The sequence below is a fragment of the Spermophilus citellus genome (assembly GCF_964194105.1).
Source record: "Spermophilus citellus genome assembly, chromosome: 3".
Classification (NCBI taxonomy): Eukaryota; Metazoa; Chordata; class Mammalia; order Rodentia; family Sciuridae; genus Spermophilus; species Spermophilus citellus.
Genome location: NC_138184.1, coordinates 32748586 through 32767955, shown reverse-complemented (window position 1 = coordinate 32767955; position 19370 = coordinate 32748586). Strand labels below are relative to the sequence as shown.

Here is a 19370-nt window from a genome sequence, read left to right as displayed (position 1 = left end):
ATCCTCAAGCTTGTATTTTCTGAAAACATGGCAGGTTACAGAAGCGTAGCTTTTCAGAGGTGGCCTTATTCTTAGAAACAGAACAAAACTACCTCGTTATTAACCATGTGGCCTAAAATTTCCATCATATGTAAATAATCTCCCTTTCCTACCATACTTGATAGAACAGGTACTAGAAATCCATATGACAAGTGCTTTGTCATTCATACCCTGCATGGGATCTATTTTAAAATAAATATTTCCTAAGTTTCTTCTACCAGGTTGAATGCATTTTAAGTCTCTTTTATTTTTATCCAGACTACAGGATTCATTCTTACTTTTTTTGTGCTAGCCATGAAACCCACAAGAGCTGCTCTTGACACTAGTGAGAAATTATAAGGATACCAAATTAGACAGCGGATGGTTTATGAAGTAGAAATGGAAATCATCCAAGTTCCAATGCACCTTGGTTTGTCTGAATATATTATCTAAACTCTCAACTCACTGGTGGGAGTCTGGTTTGTGCTAGTATGGGCAGTAAGTGTGAAGTAATATATAGGAGAAAATAAACACAAATCATGAAAAGTAAAGATAGAAATCTTTGAACTAAATGTTCTGGGTGTTCTAATAAAAATACTGAGACTTGTTTCCTCCCCTCTCCTCCCATGTGCAGGCTGGCATGGCTCTGACCTATGACCCCACAGCTGCCATACAGAACGGGTAAGTAGACCATATATATTTTCTCTATCTTAATTGCTAGCTTGAAGTCTGAGTGAGTACCAAAGGAAAAAAAAAAAAAGGTCAAATATGTTTTGGTTTTGTGTCAGTTATTTAAACCAGACTGTTTTTTTTTTTAAACATTGGAATAATTTTTATTCCCACATGTGATTCTGATCTCTATTTGCACAATTCCTCTGTCTACAGGAAGCCCTTCTCTTTCTTTTTTTTTAAACTTCTCTTCTCCTCCCACCACTGCCCCCAATCATGAGAAAAAGTGAAGAACTGGATGTGAAGAGGGAAGTATAGATACAGTGAGAATTATCTGTGTTTCTCTAGGAGAAGAGTGATGCCTCTGATAATCACTATAGAAATTAGCTTTCAATAATTTCAAGTGTGTGCCTGGGGTTAATTCCTACATCAATAATGCTTTTTTCTCTTTCCTTCTGGTAGTCTGGGTAATGGTCATAGACAGAAGTCAGGGTAGTAACTCAGGTGATTGTGTCCTCATTCTTCAGTTTAATTAGCCTCTTAGTTAGCTTTAAATTCCCCCTCTGAAAAATAAGACTGTTAATCGACATGGTCTGGCCTCTCTACAATTCCTTGGATTCAGAGTATCTTTAGTTGGAACTCTTTTCTCACCTCCTCTTGCTTTCTCTCTGCTTTGACTATCTTATAATCAACAATAATCATTCTTTGGTTGGTTGCTTATTGTATTTTCACAGCCTTTTATGTTGGATTTCCCCCATTTCTTTCAGTCTTATTAAAGAATCAATTGTGATGAAGGCCTCATTGAAGATCAAGAAAGATAGAAGGAGTTAAATTCCATTTTTCTATTTGGTCAGTGGCCTCTAATGAAATCATTAAGATGTTGAGTGTTTATTTTTTTTTTATTTATTATTTTTTAGAGAGAAGAGAGAGAGAGAGAGAGAGAGAGAGAGAGAGAATTTTTAATATTTATTTTTTAGTTCTCGGCGGACACAACATCTTTGTTGGTATGTGGTGCTGAGGATCGAACCCGGGCCGCACGAATGCCAGGCGAGCGCGCTACCGCTTGAGCCACATCCCCAGCCCCAAGTGTTTAAATAATTATCTCTTACTCTTACAATCATTCATTCCACCTGTCATTTATTCATCCATTCAACAAACATCCAGGGAGTCTACCAGGCACAGTGCTATGTCCTATAGATGTTAAAGATCACAGTATTAGAGAAGACATCCTCCTGCAAGAACTTTGTAGTCCATCTTCCGTGAAGAGTTAACCGCTAGTAATAAACAAGGGTATAAGTTTGGGCCTTTGTCCTCTTGTTGGGGCCATTGATTCAAATGGATATATCTGATTTGAGAGTTAAATGAATGCATATTGTTAAAGTAATTTATTTTGAAAATGGGTACACATACAGAGAAACAGAAATGATAGTTTACATAAACACCTGTATGCCCACTCATTAGCAAGTGCTAATGTTTTACAGTGTTTCATATATATACACCACGTGTGTGTATTCATACCTACATATTTGTATGTGTGTATATATCTTATGCAAATGTGAGTCTACCTGTTTACCAAGACTATATGTCAGGGATTGGAGATGCATAGTGACCTAGATGTACCTAGTCCTCGTATCATAGAGTTTATGTTGTTAAAGATAGAAATAGGATAACTTATTTTTATACTTAATTATACACTTAATTATTTAATTACAATTGTGTTAATCACTATTTAGATCAATAGATATTTTTGCTGGACCATATCAAAGCAAAATTTAGACATCATAACCAACTTCACCCCTAAATTATTCAATACACATCTTCAAAATTACAGACATTATGCCACAATGACAATATCATTGTCACATACACTGTAATTAATACTAACTCACAAATGTCATCTGTTTTCCATATAACTTTCAGTTATCTCTAGAATGCACTGTATTGCTGGCTGATTCTGAAGCAAAATCTAAAAGCGCACACAAACATACTTTGAATGGTTTATTTCATGAACTAATGATAACTCCTTTGGTGAGTACTAACATTCCCATTTTACAGATAAGTAAATGAGGCCATTCAGTCTGAGGAAGAGTGGGAGTCAAATGTAAGTCTCTTACTCTAAGGAGAATCTGATGCCTTTGACAATTAGGATAAATGTAAAGCTATACAGAAGCAATGGTATTTGATATAGACTATCAAATGCCCTCTCCTACTCCCACTTGAATAGTCTCAATGATGAATAGTTTACTCAAGAACAAACCTTTGATGCTAAAAGTACCCTCATTCATTCATTCATTCATTCATTCATTCATTCATTCATTTATTTATTGTGTAACCGGGTATTAAATCAGGGCTTTACACATGATAGGCAAATGCTCTACCACTGAGCTACACCTTCAGCCCTTTTATTTTAGTCTTTTCTTTTGAGACATGATCTCACTAAGTTGCCAAGGTTGGCCTCCAATTTGTGATCCTCCTGCCTCAGCCTCCTGAGTAGCTGGGATTATAGATATGTGCCACCACATCAGCCCAAATTATTGATTTTTATCTAATCTCATAAAATAAAGAACTTTATTCCACGAATCAGTCTCCCTTTTTAACACATTGCTGCCCATAAAATATTACTTTTAATCTGTACATTATACACTTCAATTTCCCCCACCTACATAGATGTTGGAAACAAAATAATCCTTTCCACTGGCAGGACCCTCTGTATAGCAACCAGACCTTCTCTTCCCTGACAAACATCTTTAGTATTCTACACAACTGTCATCCTTAGTCTTTTCTGATTCAGCCTGTTGAAATGTGAATTTTAGACCAAAACTCACAGGAACTTCTCTTGTTGGTGTCCCCAGGGATCTCCAAATTTGACAGTTGTAACTACAGTTTTTAGTCCACTTACATATTTAACATCTTATACATTTGATTTTTTTAAAAATTCACCATTTATACTGTTTTGAAACTCTTCTCTTGGATCCACTCTTTGCTATTTCTTCATGCTCCTCATTTTACTGCCTTCTATCTCCTCTTCTGATTATTCCCCTTCTACCTGCTGTTTTTTTTAACTTATTTTTAGGAACTAAAGACCTCACAGTTTAGTTCATAAAGCTTCAGAGCCCTACTGCTGTTTACACGTGTCTTTGCATGTCCCAACTGAGATCATGATCTTCATCAACACTTCAGGATACAAACCACACAAATTTAAGTGGAGAACACTTATCAAATTATCTTTCCTGTTTAAAAAATTCACTCTAAAAGTCACTTAGGCTATCAAGTCCAGATTACAGTGTGGATTCTTTCTTTTGGGTTCTTCTACATTCGCCATGATCAAATTTTTCATTAGATTTTGTTCTTTCTATATCTAAACTGTATCATCGGCTCAGCCTTCCCTCCTGCCACTGGGGGAATTAATCAAATCACCATTATGTACCTGTACTACATTGTCATTTACCTGCCTCTAATATAGCTTCTCCAAATGATTTTCCTGTTGCTTTTAAAAATTTTTGTTTTTTAAAGATTACTGATTGATGTGTTACAATTTTACAAAAATGGGATCTATTATGATAAATGCATATATGCACATAACATAATTTGATCAATTTCATTCTCCAGTACTTCCCCTTTTTCTTCCTAGTCCTCTTTCTTTATTCTACTGGTCTCCCTTCTATTTTCACAAAATCCCCGCCTTATTTCCCTTTTTTTCTCTTTAGCTTCCACATCCAAGAGAAAACACATGATCCTTGACTTTCTGAATCTGGCATATTTCATTTAACATGATTCTCTTCAGTTCCACCCATTTTCCTGCAAATGACAATTTCTTTCTTCTTTTTGACTGAGTAAAACTCCATTGTGTATATACACCTTATATTGAATAATTTGTAAAAGTCAACGTAATCACAGGAATCACATATCTACCTGATTTGAAGTTCTGAGTAACATTTACTAACCAAAGAACAAAATTCAGAATCCCCCAGGTAGCCCAAAAGGAATTCTAGACATGGGTTACTGCAGATGAACTGTAGTTCTCAGAACATCACAGTGCACTCTGGGTCTTGTTACTTAAGGAATTTTCTCTACCTGAGTTCAGACATGGTGACACCCACTAATTACCCCCACCACACACACGTTTTTAAAAAGTATTCATTTCAGGGACATCATCAAATGATACTAGGCACAGCTATTATACAACTGGTCATCAGAGAAATAGTATAAGCAATGGTTCAGAGAATAGAATTCAGAACCAGCTACCCTGAAGTACATTCAAGTTCTGTCATTTTCCAAATATGAGACCACAAACTGTACTTCAGTTTCCTTCTCTATGAGGTGGAGATGACAGTGCTAACATCCTTTCATAAGACTGTGTGAGGATTAAAGGAAATTGGTGTGGTGTAACATAATCAGCATTGTAAATACTGATGATATTGTTGCATTCTGTGGCAATCCCATAATATATGTCACAATTAGCCTTTTCTTCACATAGCTATTGACACACGTGTTTGCATCCCTGCTGGACTATTAACTCATTGATGAAGTTCACTATGTCTTGTTCTTTTGAGTAGACAGTTTTTAAACTGGGCACGGTGTTGCATGCCTATAATCCCAGTAATTTGGGAGGCTAAGGCAGGAGAGTTCCAAGTTCAAAGCCAGCCTCTGCAACTTAGGGAGGACTTAAGCAATTTAGTGAGACCCTGTCTCAAAATAAATATAAAATAAAAGAATGAGGGTGTTGCTCTATATTTAAGCACCCCTGGGTTTAATGCCAGGAACAATAATAATTAAAAAATAAATAAAGTTGAATAAACTGTTTAACCCAGCATTGGGAATGCCGAATCAGAAGTGGAAACTCTGGCCAGGTGTGGTGGTACACGCCTGTACTCCCAGCAGCTCGGGAGGCTGAGGCAGGAGGATCAGGAATTCACAGCCAGCCTCGGCAAGGTAGCAAGACCTTATGCAACTCAGTGAGACACTAACTCTAAATAAAAGATTTAAAAAAAGGGCTGGGGATGTGACTCAGTGGTTGAGTGCCCCTGAGTTCAATCCCTAGTACAAAAAAAAAAAAAAAAATGGGAACTCTGGTGATACCTGCTTGTTTTAGAGAGTTGACATCAGGGAAACCCCTGCCCCAACCCAAACTGCTCCCATATGATATCTTAACCTGATTCTCTGTAAATACAACATCTAGTGTCACCCAAGAAAAGTGCCCCCGAGTTTCTCATGTCCTGGGTTGAGAATGGAATTTTGAAAGCATTAGACTATCCATTGTATTATTTGATGATATGATAGAAATTTTATATACTACAGTGAAACTGAAATAAATAGAGAGATGATAGCTAAGCAATATTATTCATTTGATTCTTTTTAATAGAGATAATTTTTTAAAATATTGTGCTCATTTCTGGTTTTTATTGGCTCACATGGTAACATTTGCACTGGCAGAACAACCATTTCTACACACCTAAGATGTCAAAATAGCTGCAAATATTTTCTCAACATACTGTCCCTTAGGTTAACGCTGGCACTTCATAGAGGTATAGAAGCTGATTTAGATAACTACTCAGCACACCAAGGAATGTCTAAAATAAACGTCTAGAATAAAGTGTGCTATTCCCTATTCACCCAGCTGTATTCCATCTATCAGTCAAACCCAACTCAAAAATAACAGAGACAGAAAATAAAAAGACTTAATATGTAATACTGTGGGGAAGAAGCTAGTTCTATACCATGGGCAGACCAGAGGATGGTACCCAAAGACACAGTTGCAACTCACTCCAATCTAGTTAATACTATTAAGGATTATTTAATGTTGATTCAGTTGAGCTCAACAAATCTTTTAAAAAAATTGCTATCTGTTGTACCATTGAAAGTTATTTTTGTGATACAATTTGAGAAACAAATTTTTCACACTAATTACAAAGGATATGTACACAATTCTAATATGATATAGAAAGCAAAACACAAAGTACTAAGAGATTTATGTACATATTCATGTTTATATATATATATATATATATATATATATATATATATATATATATGAAATATTTTGCAAGAGGATACAAGAAAGGGTAGTAATAATTTTGTGCTAAGAGCCAAAGGAGAACTGGGAAATAGAGGCAGAAGGGAAATATTTTTCACTGTTAACCTTTTTATATATTTTTAAATGAGGCAAATTAGTTCCATTGGACACAGAGGATAGGGATTTGTGTTCCAATGAGGCATTCATTGAGTGGCTTCAGGATGAGTACTAACATGAGTTTGTCCTTGTTGAAGGACATATTTTATAATCCTGTAGTGTCCTATAACTACATGCTGCCACAGGCCTTTCTGAGAATCATAAGCCAATATGTAGCTAGGTTGCAGCTGGAACCTCACACTGTGTACAGATTTAAATGTTCTGAGTCCCAACACGTCCACATTAATAGAGCAAAGAAACTGAAATAAAGACTCTCACATTTAGCTTGATTATTACCTAATGAAGAACAAACATTTTGTCACTGGACCATGGTAAATCTGTGCTGTTTGCATTTAGTCAGCGGAAAATGTTGGTTCTGTCATCTGCCTGAATCTATCCAATTACCACGTTTAAAAGAATTAGTTCAATGTCACTTCTGTCTAAGGCTTTGGAGGTTAGAGTGAAGAAGTATCTGAGTCACTATAGAAAAGGAAAAAAAAAAGCTGCATACTTTTTCCAGTAGGGTAACTTGCAAGAATAAAAATTCCTGTCCTTCTTTCAAAGCTCTCTAGCATAACTCTATAATTTGTTATTACTCTTGCCCTATTGCTTTTGTAGCAGTTCAATATGAAATTCCATCACTTTCAAATATGAACATAGGAGGCGGGGAACAATTCCTCCCATATTCAAAATCTCATCATTCCTGTGCCCTTTTCACTGAGAGATGCTGTGTGAGACCCTCTTGGATTGTTATATTTAAATAAAATGTATTCTTGGGAGAGATATAAAAAGAATATTTTCTATAACATTGGTTTGCCAGCTGTTTTATATGAACACTTGATATTAAGTGATACAGAAGTCTTATCTTATTATACCAGGAAAGAAATCTAATGTGAAGGATACGTTGGCATTACAATAAAAATGACCAATAACTTATTAATCTTATGCTCTTGTGTTACCCTGAGGGTAGCATTCATGGTTCTGACTCTAACAATATAGCCTGCAGACATGAAACACAAGCCTGTGCTGTTTATTTCAGTGTGTAAATAGGATTTTATAGTTTTTTTCTACAAGAAAAAAAAATATCCTTCCCTGGGGTTATTGATACATTCATGTTGTTTTTATTATCAGTGAAATAAGATTTCACCATATTACTACTGACTGCCAAATCCCCCGAAGATGACTTTTCTGTAGGCAAAATAATATCCTATTAGTGACCTACACTTGCATTTTCTGGACTTACAGAGGCTCCCTGCCTTTACTGCCAGATTACCATGGAACTTTTCACATTCATTAGAAATATTAAGTTTTCAGGGGCTGGGGTTGTGGCTCAGTGGTAAGAGCACTTGCCTAGCATGTGTGAGGCCCTGGGTTTGATTCTCAGCACCATATACAAGTAAATGAATAAAATAAAGGTTCATAACATCTAAAAAAAAGATATTTTTAAAAAAGAAAAGAAATATTAAGTTTTCAAGGGCCATCTTAGAGTTCATGGTTAGTTAACTTCTCTTAGTCACTTTGACATTTGGTATTTTGTTTGTGTGAAACCTCTCCAGAGGAAACTAGCCCTTATGCCAAAGTCCAGTTTCCTCGATCTCAACACTATTAACATTTTGGACCAGATCATCTTGCTGTGAGAGCTTTCCTACATGTTGCAAGGAGTAGCAACATCCCGGACCTCTCCACAGCACATGCCACTAGCATCCACTCTCCAGATTGTGGCAAGTGTCTCCAAACACTGTCAAATGTCCCTTGGAGGGAAAAATCCCCTCTGGCTTAGAAGTTCAAGGCTGAATATAAAAGGGGTCCTTGTTACACTCATAGTATTATGTGAATCTTGTCAAGAAATCTCTCTCAAGAGAGTAAACTGATTTCAGGAAAATGTGTTGAGCAGTGCATTCTCAGTTTTCTGTAACAGGATTTTGCAAGGTATAATGCGTGGGTTAACAAATATAAAAGCATAAGGGCACATGTTTGGAACTACCTTCAATCTATTAATTATGGCTAAAACGTTTTGTCAATTTTCTCTTTCCTGTTCCCCAATAACATGTCACTTCTGCCTGAAGGTTTATTGGGATGTTCTAATTTTTTTTGAGGTGATGCCTCTTATAGAAAGTGTTTTCAGACTGTGATATGGACACATGACAGGGAATAGGAAAAAGCTAAGAGACTGGAAAGCACATTCTACAGTTCTCCCTTTGAGTTTCTGTGTATTTTCTTTAGATACAGCACCTTTAAGCCTCAGACACACTAGTAGTCCCTCCTGTCCTGGTTTAAGCAAGGGCTTTCTGTAAATTCATCTGGTTTGTGTTTGGGCTTGAGAAGAGCTTATTTTCAGATACCAGAATTAGAGGATCAAGATAGTATGCTGTGCTCAGTCCGTTCTTCCCAGTACATTTTCCCTTCTAAATGACTCTAACTTGAGTGGCAGTATTGGAACTTGCTAGGAAGTATGAAATATCATTCTCATTTGATGGATAGGATTAGCACAGATAGAACAAAAATGCATTAAATTTTCCCCCAAGGGTTCCTTTTGTTAGTATCAGTTTACTTGGCTGGTTTCTTTATGTTTCTGCTCTCAGTTTTCCCTATGGTATTTCCTGTAAACTCTTCCTGTCAATCCAATTTTTATTGCTTTCATTTTTAATACTCCAATTGGTACATTTTATAAAATAGACCAGCCATGCTAAAATGTGATGCATGATTTTCTCTGTCGGTATAAGAGGTTAAACTTGAATTTCTACCGGAAGTTAAACTACTACATGGTGTAAGAGAATGACTGTTGTTTGAGTGGTCTTGGGAGCCTGTCATGTCTTCATGATCCCTGGACCAGTCGTTCTGTTTACTGCCTCATAGATAAGACCTGTCAAAAGTAAGACCTAAAGGGGGTTATTAAATGCAAACCATGTTTTTCATAGAAAAGGACTTTTGTCTAGTTACTGTTGTCTTTGTATGCATAGAAAACAGAGTATGCAGTGCTGGACTGTGTTCTCTGGGCTCTTATCTCTTAGCTTCCTACCTGGTTTCAGGGACCCATTTTTTCTGTTCCTGTCCTCTGGGCATTGGCCATCCTGTACCGTAATCACTATTTAATCCCCCAAGCTGCTCTGCATGTGTTCATTCATTCAATATTCAATAGTTATACAGCATCTGCTATTTGAGCTGACATTCTAAAGAGAGAAATCATTGATAAAGACATTGCATTTTCCAGTCTTGGATGCATTGAGAAAGAGTATTGAGTGGGTGTTTTAAACAACAGAAACAACCAAAATTTGCCCTTTCACAAATTCTGAATGCTACAAGTTCAAGATCAAGCTCCCTGGCAGTTAGGTTTTAGTGAGAGCTCTCTTCCCAACTTGTGGGCTGTATCCTCAAATGGCTTTTTCCCAAGGCATGTAAACAGTAAGCTCTTTACTGTCTCTTTTTATTAAGAACATTAATATTATCCAATCTAGGTCCCAACCTTATGACCTCATTTAATTCTAAATAGTTCCTTCCAGATCTTCCTCAAATACAACTACACTAGCAGTTAGGACTTCCACATTAAGTATTTGAGTGAGGATGAGGCTCAAACATTCAATCCATAACATATGTAAATAAATTTTTGGAAATTATGACTTCACATAGATAAGAACAAAGAAGACATTAAATACATAAAAAAAAAGGAGCTGGAGAACAAGCAGCCATTGCTCCATCACCTACAGGTCTCTCTAAAGAAGAAACAGTGGAGTGAGCCCAAAGATGAAAAAGAGGCAGTGTTGGGGAGTTTGGGGAAGTGAGCATTCTAGAGAGGAAGAATAACAAGTTGAGTAGCCTTGGGGGAGATTGGGGGAAAGAAGTCAGTGGGGTTGAATCCTCCTTGACCAGGTAGGAATGAGGTAGGAAAATACTGAGAGGTAAGCAATAGGTACCCTGTTGAACTGGCCAGGACAAGGAGTTTAAATTTTATTTTAACTTTTTTTTTTGCAATGAAAACCCTTTGGAGAGCTGTTAGGCTGATGAGAGTGGAAACAAGGTATAGTTTGAGTGACTCTTAAGAGAAACTCTTAGGGATATTTCAGAGTCTTATCTATCTTCGATACACATAGAAAATGCTTAATATATTTTTAAATTGGAGCGATGGATGCTTTCTTAGATAATAATTGTCTTTTTAAAAGAGACAACTGCATATAACTTACTCAGTATATTCACTCTTTTCAGTGTATCATTCTATAATTTTGACAAACCTACACAACTGTGTAACCTCAACAGCCATCAAGGTATTGTACAGCTGTAGCCCATTCTCAAATCACCTCCTGTTGCTTTAGAATTAGACCCTTCTAGCTGGGTGCTGTGGCACATGCCTGTTATACCAGCAGCTCAGGAGGCTGAGACATGAGGATCTGAGGATCGTAAGTTCAAAGCTAGCCTCAGCAATGGTGAGGCACTAAGCAACTCAGTGAGACCCTGTCTGTAAATAAAATACAAAATAAGGCTGGGAATGTGGCTAAGTGGTTGAGTGCCCCTGAGTTCAATCCTCAGTACCAAAAACAAAACAACAACAACAACAAATAGACCCCTTCTCCCACCCCAATTCAACTATTTCTGTCTCTATAGTTTAGACTTTTCATGTTGTAATATAAATGGAATTATATGGTATATAATCTTTGAGTCTGACTTCTTTTAGTTAGCATAATTCGCTTTAGAGTCATCATTTTGACTGTACCAGTCGTTACATTCGACCCTTACTGTCTGTGGATTCCACACCCACTAATTCAACTAAGAGAGAAAATATTTGGGGAAAAAATATGTCTGTATTAAAAATACACAGACTTTTTTTCTTGACATTATTTCCTAAATAATACAGAATAGCAACTTATTATATAGCATTTACATTGTACTGGGTGTAATAAGTAATTAAGAGGGGACACAAAGCATATAGGAAATGTACTCAGGATCAATGAAAACATTACCCCATTTTATACATGGGACTTCAGCATTCTTGCATTTTGGTATTTGTGGTGGGTCCTGGAACCAATCACACATGAGACCAAGGGGTGACCGTATTGTTTTTTTAATCCCCTAGTAGTATTTCATTGCATGAATACACCATAGTTTATCAATTCAGTTCAATGACATTTAAGGTCTTTCCAATTCCAGGCAAATATAAACATAGCTTCTAAAAACATTCACATTAATCTCTTTGTTTAAAGAAAAATTTTCATGATTTTTTTTTTATTGAGAAGAGTGGCATTCCTGAGTCCTATGATGTGTGTACTGCTAACTTTATAAGAAACAGCCAAACTGTTTTATAAAATGGCTGCACTATTGTGTGTTTCCAGGAGCAATGAATGAGAATTCTACTTTTTTTGCATCCTTGTCAGCACCCAGCTTTGTTTTGTTTTGCCATCCTAACAGACATGTAGCCAATATTTTTTTTAAACGTACAACTATAAATTTAAGGGTCTATTGGATAGAAATGATATAATGTAGAATGGACTAATTTTTTTCAGCTATACTTTTTTTTTTAGATATTAAAAGTGTATGGCCTCATAAAATTCTTGTTAAGAACTAGATAAAATAAAGTTAAGACAATCATCCCCTAGTCCTTACTTGAAGAATTTACTCCTTGAATCCTGGCAACCTTTACTCTTCATTTGTCTACATTCAATAACAGTCTCAGGAAATGCTTCCTTTTCAAGTAACCCAGGAAATTCTCTATGAAAAAACATCAGTGACTACTAAGACTTATTAGGACTTTGTCTCAATAATTTTAAAAATTGAACATAGTAATTGATTTTTGATAGGCATATGGTAAAACTCAAGTAATGATTCCTTTATCCCTGATATTCATTTTTCTCTATCAATCCTTACTTCAGCGAAATACTCCATCCCAGGAAACCTGGTTTTATTTGTTCACTTATAGCGAGATAGGAAGGAGAAAATATGACTTAAATTTCTGCAGATGAATTTGACATCAAGCAACTCATGAATTCGAAGGTACATCCTGAAGAAAGAAGGGCATACAACTTATTTCTATTTCTAGGATCCACTCATTACTAGATCTCCAGAAGAATCATCCCACTTGTAGCATGTGAAATCCTGATTTTGCTCAGTATCACTTTATAATTGTTCTATGAAGGACCCCAGAGTCTCCAAGAGTCTGTCATATAGATCCAGTTTTCTCCATCTTCATTGAATCCAGAAAATATTCCTATTTTTATACACTAATTGTCCTCTTTCTTCTCTTTTCGTGGAGAAAGAATTCTCTGCCTGAGGGCACAATGTCTAGCACAGAAATATCCAGAACTTCCTAGGAACTGATACTTATTTCTTGAATAAAGAGATAGATACAGTTCCTGCTGGTATATTAGCCATCTTCACAAAACTTGGTGTTTTCGTTTGCCTTTCGCCCACAGAGCTTTAGAATGGCCTGACCTTTTTTTGAAAAGAATGATGACCATGGCTTTTCTGACCTTGTTGATTAAATTACTGTTATATTCACCTGGCATTAGAGAGAGATTTTTGCAGCTAATTTTATATAATGACTTGAAGTAGTCATTTTGTTCAATGATTGACTTCTCTTAGTGGAATCCAATACTGTTAATCCCCTGGATGCTCCTATTAAGAGTTGGTGGAAAATCATGAGGGTGGAACGCTTGTCTTTCTAAAACGTGCTCAGTAGCATTGATCAGTAGCCAGGCATTCAGCAGCTTCATGAAATCTTCTTCTTCTTCTTCCTTTTTTTTTCTGTTTGCAGATTTTATTCTTCACCGTACAGTATTGCAACCAACCGCATGATTCCACAGACATCTATCACGCCATTCATTGCTGCTTCCCCTGTCTCCACATACCAGGTATGTCTGATTCACCTGCACCTCAGGAGAGATCTTCCTTACCAGTAATTCACTATGTAGAGGCAAAAAGGGCACATTTAGAATTAATCGAAAAAAAAATGTCCTCATATACTATAGTCTCCTCTTAGTATGATAATGCTCAAGTTATGAATTAGTCTATACTTTCTAGGGCCTGTTTGCATCAATTCACTGAATAATAAAATCCAACATGCTTTTCATTCTTCCTGCTGAGTTTTTATGATTATGCAACTTGCCAGCCACTGTTAGTACAGCTCTCTTACCACTGGGGAATTATTTTATTTGTTGTCTGTTATTTTGGTTGTTCGTGTTCCCTATTGTGTCTTTCGGAAAAGCACGTTTCTAGCAATCCCTTCACTTATTCTAGAATATTTCACCATTGTCATCTCATTTTGTCACAGCAACACAGATAGGGGTTAAATCATACTTCCCCCGCAAATAAGGAAAATTATCAAAGTGGTAAAAGTTATTCCTGCTCCCTGTTTATATTTCATTCTCAGTTCCAGAGGGATCAAAAGGGATCTCCGTGATTCCGCATGTTGGAACACAAGAAAATCTGAGACTCAATGTGTCTTAAACCAAATGTTGCGACCAGTCATTCCAAGTGCACGGGTGGATTGAAATTGTCATACTTTTCCCTTAAAAAAAAAAATATTCCTTATTCCTTTGAGAGATGTGATATTACTCCCTTCTCCTCTTTACCTAGTTATTCTTCAAACAACTCTTCTAATTCTGATTAGAAAATGCCTATAAATGCTACATCTAGGAAGTATTTCTTTTTTGAAAAAGTTGTGAAAGAGAGAACCAGCACGTGCTTCTCTGTGTTTTGCAAATGGTGGGGTTGGACGTTTTACAGTGGGTAAAACTATCATGGTGCTGACTGCTACTAATTCAGTGAAGTTTCACCTTATTGAGCCACTGCATAGCATACTTCATTTCAGGATGTCCCAGCTATCAGAGCATCAAACTTAAGACTATGTGCATTTTTCTTTCACTGATTTCCCCTGAAGCAGATCATTTTCACTGTTTTTCTACACTCTTGAAATATACCCATGGGCGAATGGAATGGACTTTTGTTTGAATTGCATTAGGGGGTCCTAGAAAGGCTGATTTCTTAATTGTCTTTCCTTGGGACTCATGAGGCCATATGCAGGTGCTATCCAGTTTTTATTCTTCCTGCAGGCCAGCGTGTGTGTGTGTGCGTGTGTGTGCGTGTGCGTGTGTGTGCATGCGCGTGTGTGCGCGCTTTCTTTTTTCTAATCTTGGTCTCTGCTTCAGCCAAGACCACCCACTAAGACACAGTGTAGAGCACTTTGGAGATATGAATGAAAAAATGCACAGAAAAGACACTTCACTTGGGAGGGCTCATACGTGAAATTTAACTCTAGTTCTTTTCTTTCAAAAAAAGAGATTACAGCAATTTCCCATGTTGTTGACTCTTGGCTTTTCACCACTTTTATGTTTTCATAATGTGAAGTGAATTGGCAATTTTGTTGGTGTGAATGTATTGGAAAACAAAATCTTCATGGTTTCCTATGTGACAGTCAGCTTGTACAGTCTGACTTTCTCATTTGACTGATACATGATACCTTTTAGAAGAGCTGGCTGGCTCAAATGCACATTTCTATTCTCCATACAAATTGCCATGAGAGAGAGAGGGAAAAAAAAAAGAATTTCCAAACTTGTTTAACTTGGGTTTAGCCCAAAGCACTCCTCACAATTTTCTAGTTTATTTCTTCATTTTTTTTTAATACCACTTTTACTCCTTGGACATTTTTCTAAGATTGGGATCACCTGAGGATTTAAAGTCACAACCAAAGACAGAAAAAGAGGAAGTCTAGCAGTTAACTCTTGCTACCTTCATTATTTCCCAGAGTATCCCTGGGAATTGACCTGAAAATAGTCTCTGAGGCCTTCTAAGTCTTGAATCTTCAATGCCAACCTCAAATATGCTTCAAGATCCAGTCTCGTCCATGTGGACACTAAAAGCGAAGCCAGCCAGAGAAATGGGAAGTTGCTTTATTTCATTGTCTCAGGGACCAAATTACTCAGGTCTAAGAATTCCCTTTTGATCCTTAGTTTTGAGCGTTAATTAGCTGTAAAGTCAGATGGAATCCACTTCCTTATGACCTAGTGTGACTCCACTGAACACAAGAACCAGTTCTCTCTGTGATTGCTTTGTGCTAATAAATGCTGTTTGATATAGGTCCAGAGTACTTCATGGATGCCTCATCCGCCATACGTTATGCAACCAACAGTAAGTGTTCTCAGTCACCTGAGGCTCAATATTTCTCTTATCCAAGTGCAAGCTTTTGTAATGCATCGAAGCTTCGGGGTAAAGCTTTTGTTATATTCTATAACTCTTTCAGGCAGCCATATTCTCCAGATAAAAAGCTGTTCCTGAAAATATCTACAAAAGCATGTACAACTGATAGCTAGAGAGACACAGGTAGATAAAGAGGGAAAAAAGAGATAGATAGAAACTTTATTGTAGGAAATAGCAGAAAAGCAGTCAACCTCCCAGCTGATGTCTACTACTTGTTATGAATGAGAAACTTTTGCTTTATACAAGAACTCAGAACTCTGTTAAATCCTTATACCAGAAAAGTCTTCATTTTCCTTCTTCAGATGTCGTGAGAAGTGGGTTTGGGGGCAATTTTGAGTATCAAAGCCAAGTGTTGACCTTAAGCAATATATCTGAAATGTGAAGGTAGTTCTGTGCTGATAGATGATGCTCTATAGATAGCAAGGTGGGTAGTTTGTTGTTGTTGTTTTATAAGGTTAGCTAGCTATAGGTATTATTTTCTTTAGTGGGAAATGTCATCCAAAAAATATTCAAATTATTCTCTGCAGGCTAAATTTCCCATTTTTCTGGCACATTACATCTGTTCTAAAGGAAGAGCATGATATGTGACATTAGAATCTAGAATGGAGGCCAATATTCCTTTTATCTTGTCTCATCTTCAAGATTTTCTAGCTCAGAGAGAGAGAGAGAGAGAGAGAGAGAGGGAGGGAGGGAGGGGGGAGAGGGAGAGAGATGTGTGTTTCAATAACAACACACTCATAAGAGTGTTAGACAGACGAGAGAGCCTGACTACTCTCTGGTGTACTCCTAGGTAGCTCACATCTATGGCTTTGTGTCCTTTTCGGTCACTAGACTTAACAGTGCTTTAGGGAGGATCAAATGAGAATGTCTATGAAAACAATGAAAAAATATGAAATGCTGTGCATTATTATTATTACCATTATCCTTATCATGGAATATGTTAGTTGTACAAAGGAGTAACGCTGCATTTTCACCCTAAAAAGCTAAGTTTAAAGAGCATGGAGCTGAATGCGCAGGCATTCATTTCCTGCACTCAGAGGACCAGAGAATCTGTTTTTCATATTTGAACTTTGTCCATTTCTTTTTTTTTTTTTTTAAATAAGGAACTTATGTTGCTGCTAACATTTCAACAGTTTGTTTTTTATTTAAAGAATACCAATAGGTAGGTTACTACAGCAGAACTTTGGAACATATTTTGTAAATCCCTCTATTTACTGTTATTTACACACCTTGGGGGTTTCCTGAGTTCATCTCCTCTGTGTTCTATAAATCATACTAATATGCAGCAAATCCAGGCTTACTCTTCTATCCAAATCATGAGGTAAGATTCAACATGTGTTGCCAAACCAACATATAGCATAGCATGGTGTGAGCTAGCATAGGAAAAGCAGAGAGACCTGCCAAGTTCTAAAGGAGACTCCAGAAGGAAACAACCACTGTCTAAAGAAATAACGTGCTTATCGGCAGAGCAATAATGCTTACTCAGTCTTCACACCAAGGTTACACATCTCTTTGTGGCTAAAAAGAATGCAGATCTGGCAAAATATTTAGATAGTCAAAATATAGAAACTCCTTAGTATTTCTTGAGCCGTTAGGAGGAGGATGCAGGAGGGTTGTTCAGGTCTTCATTTGAGCTGTTACTGAGGACCTCAGCTAAGTTTTTCAGCTACCTCTTTCTCCAGCCCAGAATAGCTTCAACCTCATGGTTGCATGTATATTTCTCATGTATCTTCCTCTGGCAATAGGGGAGTGTGTGTGTATGTGTGTGTGTGTGTGTGTGTGTGTGTGTGTGCGCGCTTTACTTTGTCTCCTTGGATTTTGCTTGCTGTGGCTTCTGCTCATTGGTATCATGTGTCACGTCCCATGACTACACTGCACATCATGGTTGAGCTTAGGCCACTAAACATAAAATGTAATGTTTAACTGGGGCAGATTCCTGGAAAAAGGAATAGTTGGACCACCCACCACATTCTTGTTTTTACCATGGAAAAAAATAACTAAACAGTGTCTGGGGAACACATAGTTTATACTACCAGTCTTTGCCCTGTTAACAGTCTTGTTGGTTGTATGTATTACCCAACTGGCCTTAATTTCATTCTCACAATGAAATTAAGTTAAATAGATCACAATATCATTCTAAAAAATAAAAATACTTAAGCTTTTTGAAGTGAAGAAACAAAATAACCCGTATCTTAGAAGAATGAATGAATGAATTGATGATTAATAACATAGATTCTTGGTTACACACATCAGCCTAGGAAACTCTTCTACATATGGGGATTTCCTTAAACTTTCTGAACTGCACTTTTCTCATTTGTAAGATAGACATAATAACATCTAAATAATTATGTGTTTTGTTCAATAAATGAAATAAGGTATTAAGTTATATATGTAGATTTCACATTATGTTTTAGATTATCCAATTGTAGAAAAGGAGTGCTGGTATAGAAAAAAAAGTGGAGACTTGGCAAATATCACCTATTTCTACCACATTCACAGTGGGTTTTTTAATAATATTTATTTATTTAATGTGGTGCTGAGGATTGAACCCAGTGCCTCACACCTGCTAGGCAAGCATTCTACCACTTAGCCACAACCCCAGCTTCTCAATGTTTTTTTTTTTTTTTATCTCACTTTGCTAATGAGTTTGGTGAGGATAAACTTTCTGGCTATAAATAAGTCCAATTGTTTAGATTGGTACTTATTTCATTTACTTACCAAACCATTCAACACCTTGTACTTAAAGGAAAGGCCCATTGGGTACCTTCTTTATCAGTAACTGGAATCTGCTTGAAAAATAAATTCAAAATGTCATTAACCATGTCCTAAATATGTTGCCCATAAGTTCACTGCAGTTGCAACTTTCCTCTCCTATCCCATCTCTCTTCCCCATTTGAAGAAAATCTCCTGTGTGACCTCTCACTGTGGAGGCTTCTTCTTCCCAGCTGGCTCACAGACTCTTGAGTGGAAGCCAGATGCATTGATCACCTGGACCAGAAGCCCCTTCAGATTCCTTTTCAGAGTCGACTAAAGGGGCCCTATGGTCTCAATCAGGGTTGTATCTGAAAAGAATCAGTCTTTCAGCAAAGTATAACTGTAGAGCACAGTGCCCTTGGTCTTTTTTCTATGGTAGATGAATGGTTAAGCTGGAGGAGTACTGTGTGGTTGAGAGAGAAGTAAATTGATGTCAAGAAGGGAATAGAACAAGAAGAAGATGAGGAACAAAAAACATAAGCATATAGTTTGCTCAATTTTTCCATTCCAGCTGGCTTCTCTGGAGATTTAATTTTCAAAGTAGTGTGCAGAGTGTTTTTTTTTTTTTTTCTGATTTAGA

At 36.8% G+C, this 19370-nt stretch overlaps 1 protein-coding gene across 8 annotated transcripts in view; it reads left to right on the top strand.

Annotated features, from left to right (window-relative positions):
- The window catches only part of RBMS3 (RNA binding motif single stranded interacting protein 3), a gene marked incomplete at its 3' end in the record, with an annotated part of 671965 nt that overhangs the window by 548271 nt on the left and 104324 nt on the right, over positions 1–19370 (top strand). For 4 of the 8 annotated variants that reach the window (XM_081285615.1, XM_081285617.1, XM_081285614.1 and 1 more), the window contains exons 8-10: positions 653–699; positions 13596–13692; positions 15917–15967. In XM_081285615.1, the coding sequence (XP_081141741.1) occupies positions 653–699; positions 13596–13692; positions 15917–15967 (195 nt within the window). The remainder of the gene's footprint in view (positions 1–652; positions 700–13595; positions 13693–15916; positions 15968–19370) is intronic. The other 4 variants (XM_081285621.1, XM_081285618.1, XM_081285620.1 and 1 more) reach the window with 1 other exon arrangement.